Source organism: Penaeus monodon, chromosome 26 (assembly GCF_015228065.2).
Source record: "Penaeus monodon isolate SGIC_2016 chromosome 26, NSTDA_Pmon_1, whole genome shotgun sequence".
In the NCBI taxonomy this organism is placed as follows: Eukaryota; Metazoa; Arthropoda; class Malacostraca; order Decapoda; family Penaeidae; genus Penaeus; species Penaeus monodon.
This window is the reverse complement of record NC_051411.1, coordinates 11,924,040-11,936,115: the sequence shown is the minus strand read 5'-3', so window position 1 is coordinate 11,936,115 and position 12,076 is coordinate 11,924,040. Positions and strand designations below refer to the sequence as shown.

Sequence of the window (12,076 nt, the reverse complement as noted above, 5' to 3'; positions counted from 1 at the left end):
CCAACTCCGCCGCGGCCATCCACAGTCTCCTACAAAGAGACGTTTCGTCGTGTTCTCCCCCGCTTTTTGAGATTTTCTTGCGTCCGGCATTACGTCAATAAACATAAAATCTTCAATCCTTCGACTGGAATATTTTTTCATATAGTGTCTTTGCCGTTAGACTTCAATATGGGCGAAGATATTTTAGTATTGGAAGGGTCACGTGATCTGACGTCATAGGTTTGGCGGCAACTGTCGGTATTTCGAGAGGTGATATCATGGCCTCCTCGGCACACATGTTCATACTTGATGGCTCTTCCCCTCACACAGAAAGAGAAATTATCCTTGGCATAGCACCTGGTGTATGGAAAATATAATCTGTAGACTTTATGGCGCATTTCCTAGGGCCAACACCCACACACATTCAAATTTTCATGGCGTTATCGTTTGCCTTGCTGTACGAGACATTTCTCTTATCTATATAAGGATTAACCGCCACGTGAACGGAATTACTAATTCTCAAGAATGAATAATTGTCCGCATGGATGAATGATTTGAATAAAATCAAATTTTCATCTTGCACAAAACAAGGGGAAAGAAAACTCGCCCACTAATTAAAATCCGCCTTTTTAAAAATCTCGCATTCTGATTGGTTCTCACCGCTCTGAACACCGGTCGCAATCCCATTCACCAATCACAATACACCATATCCCCAAGCTCGTTTCCCATTGGTTTAATCAAATTACCCTTGCTCTCGCCGACCAATCATAACACAGTTTGCCCCGAAGCAACGCAGAAGACGATAGTTTTCGAATGTAAACAAAACGGAAGGAAGTAGCGACAAAAAAAAAAAAAAAAAAAAAAAAAAACATTGAGAAACACAATGATCCAGAATTAACAATGATGATTAGACGTTTGAGTTAATGTTTGATTTTATACCACGGGGAGCTGCTTTCTTTTTTATTAAGTGATTGGTGTAGGCGTTGTGTCATGGGCGAATCTGTATTAAATACAAGCAGGGCCACTAATAGCCGCATAAGTATCAGAAATGGGGCAGAACCTCTTAACTGTATCGAAATGGCGCGCGATGCTTATTAGGTCGCATTTGCAGTAAAATGTCTAGATTTACTAATATTTGACCCACCATAGAATAAATGCGATATTTTTGCTGCAACATAAGTGATCGCCGCAACCTTCGCGCCACTTGACGCTTGGGAAAGACCAATATATCTCATATATTCTGTAAAATCATTCATTTATGTAATTCAATTCTGGTTGTTCATATATTCATCCAAACCCCCCTTCTCTCTCTCTCTCTCTCTCTCTCTCTCTCTCTCTCTCTCTCTCTCTCTCTCTCTCTCTCTCTCTCTCTCTCTCTCTCTCTCTCTCTCTCTCTCTCTCTCTCTCTCTCTCTCTCTCTCTCTCTCTCTCTCTTCTCCCCTCCCTCTCCCTTCTCCCCCTCCTCTCCCCTCTCCCCTCCCCTCTCCCCTCTCCCTTCTCCCCTCTCCCCCTCCCTCCCTGGTTGAAAATTTGAATGAAATTATTTTTATATCTATCAGTGTACCTAACCTATTTATTTATGTATGTATATCTATTTATCTATCTCTCTCTCTCTATCTATATATAGAATATGAGCAGTAAATTTTACACACAAACACACAAATATATATATATATATATATATATATATATATATATATATATATATATATATATATATATATATATATATATATACCTGTTTACTCCTTTTCCTTTGTTTCTTCGATTTTCAGAAAAGACATTTTTATTTCCATTACTGGAGAAAGATATTTCTATTTTTCAATATTATTAGTATTGTTAGTAACATGATAATATTGATGACATTAATAAGTGAAGATAAAACTACTATTTTTTTTAATCCTAAATATATAAGGAATGAAGTATTGAAGTTAGGGCAGGTAGCCATGGTAATTGATTCCTTGGTGACTAAGCACCTGTGGAACCACCACTGTGTAAACAAAATTCAATAAACAAAACTACAGTAGATAGTACATGTATATTGCACATTGGGTTAATAACATATGTATATACTACAATACTAACTAAAATTAATTCCATAATCTGTTGGTAAGTAATGGGAGATTTGAACTCTCCACCTTCAGTGTTCTACTCATATTCCTGCCTCTCTCCTCTCCAAGCACAGCATAAATTTGCTGATTTCCCTGACTGAACCAAATATAGCCAGCCCTTTTTCCCTTCCATTCACCTCGCACTTGTCTACCTAGAGAACATCATATCCTGACTCATGCACATTATTAATCTCATTCTTTCTGGGTGTGCTTGATTTGCTAAGGTGTTACAGTTGTATGTACTAAATATATATACATCTAAGTTAGACTATCCTACTGCTTGGTCCAGTTGGGAGACATTGGAACAGTTAGCTCTCTGCCTACCTCTGCTGATATATATCTATCCATTTATCTTTTTGCTGTAATTTAGAGGTTTGAAAACATAAATGCAATCTGGGATCCTTTGCAAGTTATTTAACACACACATGCAAACATTTACATAAAAGAATACATACTTCTCATGAACACTGCACTACTAACCACTTCAGTAATGCATAGTCTTACTGGACTGGTAGTTCTTCAGGAGATGATGGAATATTCCATGCTGTTTATTGGGTACTTAATGGTCCTCTTGAAAGCAAACCGATATTTGGTTCCCTTTACAAAATTTGATACATCACCCAGATATTGTATTGTATTCATATAAAAAGCATATGTGAAAAATCCATTGTCTGAATGTTATATTTATGTAAATATTAACATTTCTATTTTACAGGTTATCAGCATGTGTTGATGCATCTAACAAAATGGCACATAAGTAGGCTTAAATGTAAGCAACACAGGACAGGAACTATGCAAAACCAATAAAGCTGTACCTGCCACAGCAAGATTCCATGCTTTTTTTCTTGTGTAAATGTTCTCTACTGAAAAAGGATGTCTGTAAGGATTTGCTTCTTGTTGTTAGACTTACATCAATTTTAGTATTAAGGTAAGGTGAGACACAAATATTTTTAAATACCAAAGAAAATCATAAAGCATTAATTAATGGTACTAACTTTGTCATTAAAGACAATTTTTGAAGATGCTGAGACAGCCCTGGATTAATCAATTATTGATTGATTTGAAAAAAAGGAAGTTCTATTTAGCAATCTTATAAAATTTCAGATGCAAAATCCATACACAGTATTTAAAAAATATAACAAGTTGTCATATTCCAATTTCTTTATTTAAATTGCAATTTAGACTTCACTTGTCTGTAGCAAATATCATCACACCAGCTTTTTAAAGTAATCCCCCCCCACACCACCACCACCACATCCCATGCCACATTCATTGGGAAAGTATAAGGGGCAGATTATTCTATAATTTCATTAGTAAATAATACCATTGCACATGTACAATTCACAGTTTTCCCCTTACCATCCCCTTCATCTTGGAAACACATTTTCCTTAAACAAATAATGTTTGGTACAAGCACTGAATGAAAGCTAGCATATTCATTCTCAATGTTTGCCTAAAGAATCACTTGACTGGCTTAATGTAATGGTCATTTTCTTTCAACATAAAGGACCTACTGGTTCTTAGTTTTCCAATATACACAGATCATTTACAAAAATACCAACAAACTATGTACAGAATTAACTTTTTTATCTAAATGATGTATAGAATTTCTGTCTTTTTTAACAGACAAGGAATGATTATTACAAAACATTCTATATACCTAACATAGCACTATTTACTGTTGTAACTGTACAGAAAACAGATATGGGTAAAGTTTTAGGTACTGAAGTATTTTCAGATTTTGTTATTACTTCAGCAAAATGCAATTAATGTGCATCATTTATAGAGACTGTGTCAATGTCTTCAGTTGCACAATTTAATTTCTTGTTCTGTAAACCCCACCCAATCCCTTGCTCATCATTGTCATGGGGGGGCTTAGGAGACAGACTGAGGCCCAATGTATGGGATCACCCTACATTGGTTCTCAGCCCTTGCCTCAACTAATTTTGCATGGTCTTTTCTTCTCCTCCTTTCCTTTTCCTTTTCTTCATCCCCTTATTCTGTCCACGTATCCTAATTGTTAAACTCATTTTTGCCATTTTCGCCATAATACTTGATCATAATCAGTACTCCCTTCTAACAACCTTTACCTGAGCACTTGTGAAGGTATCTGTGTGCAACAAATTTCAGAAAAACTACTTTTACCATGTAAGAAGCCTACAATTTATTATACTTAAATACAGTAAGGGGTCACATAAAAAAAACTGGAAAATGAAAATTATTATCAAAAAATATAATTTATTTACATACTCCAATACTTGTAGAAAATACACAACATCATCCACAAGAAAACACTTGTAGTAATAGCCGTGAACAAATTTATTTTTGCTTACTTCGCATATCCCAGCCATACTTGATCTTCGGCCTGAAAAATAACAGAATTTTAGTATTACTGCATAATATAAGCATGTTATCAGCAAACTAAGGATTACCCACAGCATTCTGAAGGCATGTTTTAAGTCTGCACATTATAATTTTACCATTCCCTACCAAATTGAAACAGCCATGAAATGCAATTACTCATGATAATTAAATATATCTATATGAAAGATTTACTAAATAGTATCAACCCATAACTGCAACATATATAAATAGAAAAGTGTGGAGTAGCAATCAATTTCATGTGGCAAAAAGACCGAAATTAACTCAGAAAATGCTACCTATTGCTCTCATACAAAACTGAGGTGCAGAAACTATATAAAACAGTCATTACTAAAGGAAAGTTGATTGCCTTATGCAATATGGAAAGCAGGCCCTGCCATATTATCAGCCCTTTCTTAACGTGAGGCTCAGACCCCCCACATGCTGTTAATGGATTGGGTCGTGGTCTTGGGTAGTATGATGGTAATGGATTATTTTGGTGTGTTGAATTTATGGCCTGGTGCTTTGGTTATTTTGTTCTCTAGGATGGAGGTAGCAGGTGGTATTTGAATATATCAGTGCTCTCTCTCTCTCACCCTCTCTCTCTCTCTCTCTCCATCTCCATCTCCATCTCCATCTCCATCTCCATCTCCATCCCCATCCCCATCCCCATCCCCATCTCTATCTCTATCTCTATCTCTATCTCTATCTCTATCTCCATCTCCATCTCTCTCTCTCCCTCTGTATAGCTCTGGATAATATTTTTGTCACTGTCAAATTAAACACAAAAGGTTAACCAAATTGTATAGTTATCAGCTGCCCTCTTCTATCAGCAAAAAAATGCACAGCACATCTTACAAGCACAAGCAATTAAATGAAAATTAAGTATCCTAGAAATCATTTACACCTTAAAAATATATTAGAGCATGTTATAAAAAAAGATGCATGTACTTACTCTCATCTTGCATCATCAGTGGCAAAGGTAGTTGTTGGCTACTCAGCACTTTGTTTAGGCGGTGATCGTGGTGAGGGACACTTTGAATGAGCTTTTAAGCTTGTTATCGTGTTGGTATTTTGTATTACACAACTTATTTAGCATAGACAGTTACCTTACACTTTAGTATATTTTTAGTGTATGGTATTCCTTGAAACAACTTATGCACAAGGCTACACCACATTCTTTACACCACGTTGTGACATCTTTGCGCCGGCCAGCTCGCTTTGTTGTATTTTTGCAAACATGACACTGTCTTTGTGCCTTGGGTTTCCCAGCAGTGGGCGGCAGAGCTTCTAGAAAATGACGGGATATGTAATCTCTACCAAGGAGTCTGTCAGGGAGGCCAGCTTGTGAGCAACCTCTTGCCCTTCTCTGCACCACGCCATATGTTTCCAGAATCTGTTCAATGAGTCTTTTGCTGAAGATTCTAAGTGATACCTTCTTGCTAGTTTTTACCACATACAAGTTATATGAATTGAGGACTGTGATGTCCATTAGATGTAAAAACATTCTTTTGTACCATTTCACAGTACGACGAACACATTCAATGCTGCCAACCATCAAATCACTTTTGTCAACCTGGCAAATCCGTGCATTATAATCCAATGCAGTTTCAGGTTTCATGATAGGCTTCCCTGTTGTTTTGTCTTTCTTACATCTATCTACCATGTCTCCCTTTTGATTAGTAGTTTGTACATTTACAGCATGTTTGTCCTGCCTGCATATAGCAAGCAACTTGTCAGCCTTCTGCAGTTGACCTTCACCATAAATAACTTTTGCAAATTCTTGTTCCTGTTCCTTATCTGCAGGTACTGTTCCACATGACCTGTTTTTTTCAAGGAATTCTGTAAGGTTTGGGGAGGTCTTATAATCATCAGTGTAAAGGATATGCTTCCCACCTAGGTAACGATCCATCATTTTCTTCACCATCTCAGCAGAGAATCCATGCGAGTCATTCTTGAGATCAGAATCACTTGCACTGCACAATATCATGTCAAGCACATATCCTGTTTCACAATCATAAAGAATGAAAATTTTGGTATCAGATCTATGCCTCCTACTAGGAATGTACTGCCTGAATGCTAAACGACCACGAAAAAGTGTAACTGATCCATCCAATACAAGACGTTGAAAGGGATGGAAAAATTTTGCAAATCTTTCTTTCAGCATTGTGAAGCATTCACGTATTTCCCAAAATTTATCATTATCATTAGGATGACTGTTGTCAGCAAAGTGGAGGAATCTTAGTAATGACAAAAACCTGTCTCTGGGCATATATTTTGCAAATACTGGAGTAGCTGTGATGTCATTTAGTATCCAATATTCTTTCAACACATGCTTACGAATATGACCCATAAGCATCAACAGTGCAAAAAACACATATAATTCTCCTACACTTGTATCATGCCATCGTCGCATTTTTCCCTGAGCTAGGTGTAGGGTCATGGTCATGCTTGTATTTCTGGGACATGTTTGTTTGTTCACACAGAAAATCCATAAAAGCACCATCAAAATATGCCTGGAAATAGTCAATTTCCCTGGCATTATCATTAACAACTGGAAAAGCAGATGTAACCCCAACTTCATATCCACCATACAATGGAAAATCAGGCTGAAAATTATCCCCAGCTGTCCACGAAAATGTTTCCATTACTCCTTCCCATGGGAGTGAGGCAGGATCAATTTCCTCATCACTGTGCACATCCTCCACCTCAACAGTATCATCTGTATCACTTGGCATACCATCACTAATGTTATGTTCATCCTCCAAGAAATCAAAGTCATCATTATTCAAATCTTCTAACTGACGAGTTATTTCAGTAGACGTATCCAATCTCCTTTGTTTTTCTTTTAAAAGACATGAGTCTATGGGTAAACTGGGACGCTTAGCATGGCCAGGAGATCTACTAGCCACAATGGGTGATGGAGCGGAGTGGATGCAAGAGTCTGGAGGTTGGGGAGTATCCATACTAACAGCACTGCGATGACTGGGATCCATGACATCAGGCTGCTCACTCGCAGTGGACAGGAGTGTGGCTGGTACATCAAGATGTTGCTGTACAGCCTGCAATTTCCAGATCATTATTCAAAATAACATGAGTAACACAAAACATTATGTACAATATGACCTTATCTATATAATCATAATATTACATAAGCAGTTCAGAAAATGTTAAGGAATATCAGAATAGAGACAATTTACAGTACAGTAAGTGAAAGAACTAATTAGCACATCACTGTGGCAGTAGTCTGGACCAGTGAATATGCTGTATATTGTTTATAAGATATGTGACCTCATTATAATTTACTGAGTAGAATCAATGTAGTTACATAAACTCTTGGTACCCTTTCTTTTCATGATATTTATAACACAATGACAGAAATTTCTACTTAAATAAAGTTCTTTGTCCTTTTGTTAGCATTGTCTCTATAGATGTGTGCTTCATGGTTAAGTGAGTTAAGATGCCCAAGTACGGATTATAAATGTCATCTAAATGTTGTTGATGTTGATGTTGTTGTTGTTTTTTTGGGGGAGGGATTATTCTTATGGAAACAAATATAATATTCTTTTTAAAAATTACAGCTTGTGTTAGAAATCTTATATAAAATTATAAAAATGAAGCTTTCAAAAAATCAAGGAAAGGGAAAACAGCTGAGATAGATAAGACTAATAAATGACTCCTTGGTGACTATGCACTCGTAGAGGCATCTATGTGTAAAGACAACAAATGAACTTTTATTACAGTGGGCATGTCATTGTACTCTTACCATCTGCACCAATGGGGTTAATCTACTCACATGCCCAATTGGCAATTATTTTAGTTTATTAATTCTGTTTGCACACTGGTGTCCCCAGGAATGCTTAGTCACCAAATAGTCAATTCCTAAGCCTAATTGATCACATCTGTTTGCCCTTTCTTTGATTTTTGGAAAGATATTAGAAAATATATATTGGTATTAGAACTGATAATGATATTACAAAAAGCAATAATAATAATAATAATAATAATAATAATAATAATAATAATAATAATAGCAGTAACAATAATGAAAAAAATATATATTCCCAAAATTTCTAGAAAAGGGGCAATAAGATGACATTAAGTAAGCCTTCTAATTGACTCTGCACTTGTAAAGCTACGTATATATGAAGAAAATTTGCAAAATAAAATTAATGAAGACAGCGCATGTATCCAATGTCAACCTGTTAAAACAACTTTTGCAGATTTTGAGCTATTTAAAATGTTTGCATCTTTAAGCATTTCAATATTTATATTAAAAAGCTAGCAAAGAGCTAAGTAAAACTTTACTATAAATAGTTTTAACCCAACGACAATGGAATTTATGTTCTGCCCCCTGTATTTTTTGTGAATTTTGTTATATACAGATGGCTCCACGTGTGCTCAGCCAACATGGAGCCTATCAGTAAGCCCTAGTGACCGCTCATGATTTCCACATTCCTTGAAATTGCAGGATTTGATTTGATTTGATTTGATTTGATTTATTTTATTTATTTCTTTTCTTTTCTTTTTTTGAGAGAATCAAGTCATTCCAAAATACTGCTTCATATTTGCTGGTTAAAGCTATTCAGGGTTCAACAACTGTGCTGTACACTTACTAGGTTATAAAATCCATCGCCATGCAGATCACTTGATTCTTTCTTGACTTGCATTGGACGGATATCCTGATTATAATCATTTATATCTCTCCAGTCATCAAATGGCTCTGGAATCAGTAAACAGATTATGAATTTGCATTATAATAATGGTACATGAGTAGTAAATATAATATTAAATTTGATAAAAATACAGTAGTAGTAATAATACATATTTTTATAGTAAAAAATAAAATATAAATAAATGTAAAAAAAAAAAAAAAAAAAAAAAAAAAATCTACCTCATATACAACTTGTATTTCCTTTATCAACTTAGTGTTAACTGAGGTGTACAACCTTTCCTGATGTCATGTCCTAAAGATGCCATGAACAAAAAGTGCCACCTTTTCTGGTAACAATTAGAGTGTCACAAAATGTCACGCAACACCCTAATTGCTTGTTTCATGATCAGAAGTGAGACAGGCCACAATCTCCGCCCAGCTGCTTATTTTTTCGCCTGGTACACAGTATTTTAGAATATAATATCCTAGATGGCTGGGTTGTACCATGATATATATACCCAATATGAGTATGAATTCACATGAAAATAACCGAGATAAGAGGAGTGCATCTGGTAACTTGATAAATGTTTATCACTTATTCAATTGCTGTTGTGTCATGTAAGCCATAACCATCAGAAGAGACTGAAACAAAAAATGAGGGTCTTCCTGTTTCATAATTTTAATTTGTAAATTCATCTTTACTTATTTGACTTTTCTTCTATGTTCTGTTTATAAAATGTTGACTTTCAAATATTTTGCTGTTAATTCCTAATTCACTCTTGCTTCTCTTTCTTTTTTTCTTTAAATAAAATTATAACTTTTCCAGTATTTAAGGTCCATGATACTACTAGTCTCTTATTTAATATCACTTCTGAGCAAAAAAAAGCAGGATACTGTTAACATGAACTGACTATTCAGAGAATATCTTTAAAAGGAATGACCTCATTAATCATTTATAATGATCATTAACAATCCCTAGAAAGTCATCAGCTTCAAGTAAGGCAGCAATCAGTCATAATGGCTTAGTGACAAATATATATCTAAAATACTCTGCTACTGTAAAATAAAAGTGATGAAAATAAAAAAAACTTCACAATAATTGGCAAATTATTGTAAATTTGTCTAGTACTAACTAATAATCATACTGATTACGTCTAAAATCATAATAACAGGCACCTCTGTGTTTAGCATCCAAACTGTATTAAAGCAACTTACCATCCTTAACTGTGATGAAGACTGAAGCAATGTCATCATTTGATTCATCAGGTTCATTACTATCCTGAAAAATGAATCAGCTAGCTTTCATACACTTTAAATTGACATAACATGAACTGACAGAAAAAAATAAACATTTTATCACTTTTATTTTATTTTCAGAGATACTGGACAGGCTATTTGCACTTGCCTCTCTTAAGAATTAGGGGTCTAAGAGCATATATTCTTTTAGGCTTTGTGTATATATTTTCATCCTTTATTGCAGTGTTTATGATTAAATATAACATAAATGTAAAGACCTCTTCCACATGGCTGAGACTAGTTTTAAATACATTAATGAATTGATTAATAATTCTTTTGTTGAAAACACTCTGTAAGTGTTTCATGATGCACCGTGACAGAACATATTTGAGTGACTGTCTCTATTTAAGCATGCTTCATATTATGGCACAATGAAATTTCTTACTTGATGTTGAGACCTCTGTGGCATGTTGTAAATCTTCAGGAGTTGAAATCTGTTTGATATGAAAATCTGGTCACATCTGAAAAGGAATTCAAAGTTAGTTCTGTTGACAAGTATCACTGAAATAGTATCAATAGGTACCACTATGACACAACCTGAAAGCAAACATCATAGAACAATTGAGAAAATCCCACGATCATGGTGCATATGTTAATCTGCAGACAGGGGTAAAAAGAGTTAACAGTACAGGGAAGAAGAGTAAAGAGTTTTCTTTAAACTCTAAATATTGGATCTACATATAAACAAATTAATAAAAAAAAGCTATACTAAGCTGCATGCACCCACCACCAATATGTTAAATCTTTACCAATTTTGATACTAACATATCTTTTGATACTAACCATGGGGGATCATCATGCAGGAGAGATGCAATTTTTATAAAAGGGATTTTCCCAGAGACCATCATTATGATGGTATAAGTAAATATTGGTTATGATTGAGAAATTGAGATAAAATGTACATATATACAAACAAACATTTTTTTCTTCTGAAACTTTGATGAGGAAACTTTGAGCAACAGTACCTTATTAGAGCATTTGCACAAATATGACCATAGAAGAAAGTCCTCTTGGCATGCAATGTAATTCTAACATGTCATTTAAATTTCATTACCCAACTATGCCACAAACTCCACCATATTGTAAAAATGTAAGTTTGCCTCATTTAAGGTCTGGCTTGCTTTCTCCAAGGGCCACAAATTTGAACATTTTATTTAACATTTCATTTAATAAATTACACCAATATACTTCTGGTCATGGCTTAAAAATGCCCTAAAATAGCTCATTTTTTTCATTTTTTGTTTGCTTAGCTCGTCTACCCATCTTTGCCCCTCCCCCCCGCCTCCCGAAAAAGCTAGAATGATGTCCCTGACTTCTGCCTTCCCCAGCTACTGATGGATATTATCCCAAGACCCACATCAACGCAGATTGTAATTAATATGAATATTAAGGGGTACGAATGAGAATGAACAACTTCACTTTCCATATCTTGCGTTGTAAAGTTATTCATTCTAATTAACGTTTTTTTTTTCTACAACTGTCACAATGATCTCGGGAAGTGCACCCAACTCCCAGAAGTATCTGTAAAATAATATGCTCTATAAACTGGAACTGTGGCCGATATTATTGATCAGTGTTTCTTTCTTTAGATTCATATCCTTCATATTGTATAGCACATTATCTAGAGATACGTATAGGTGCTAACATGCATATTACAGTACCTAATTCGATACCA

The 12,076-nt window shown here is 35.1% G+C and overlaps 1 protein-coding gene across 3 annotated transcripts in view; it reads right to left on the bottom strand.

Moving 5' to 3' along the window:
* Window positions 1-4,314: 4,314 nt before the first annotated feature.
* The window catches only part of LOC119589930, a 7,839-nt gene continuing 77 nt past the window's right edge, over window positions 4,315-12,076 (bottom strand). The window contains exons 1-6 of one of the 3 annotated variants that reach the window (XR_005230220.1): window positions 12,063-12,076; window positions 10,787-10,862; window positions 10,321-10,384; window positions 9,068-9,174; window positions 5,407-7,513; window positions 4,315-4,455 (exon numbers count right to left, since the gene is read on the bottom strand). The exon at window positions 12,063-12,076 is cut by the window's right edge and continues 77 nt beyond it. Coding sequence is in view for 1 of the 3 variants with exons in the window: in XM_037938590.1 (XP_037794518.1) it covers window positions 6,851-7,513; window positions 9,068-9,174; window positions 10,321-10,384; window positions 10,787-10,810 (858 nt within the window). In the remaining 2 variants the exon portion in view is untranslated. Of the gene's footprint in view, window positions 4,456-5,406; window positions 7,514-9,067; window positions 9,175-10,320; window positions 10,385-10,786; window positions 10,863-11,184; window positions 11,669-12,062 lie in introns of those variants that run through there. The other 2 variants (XM_037938590.1, XR_005230221.1) reach the window with 2 other exon arrangements.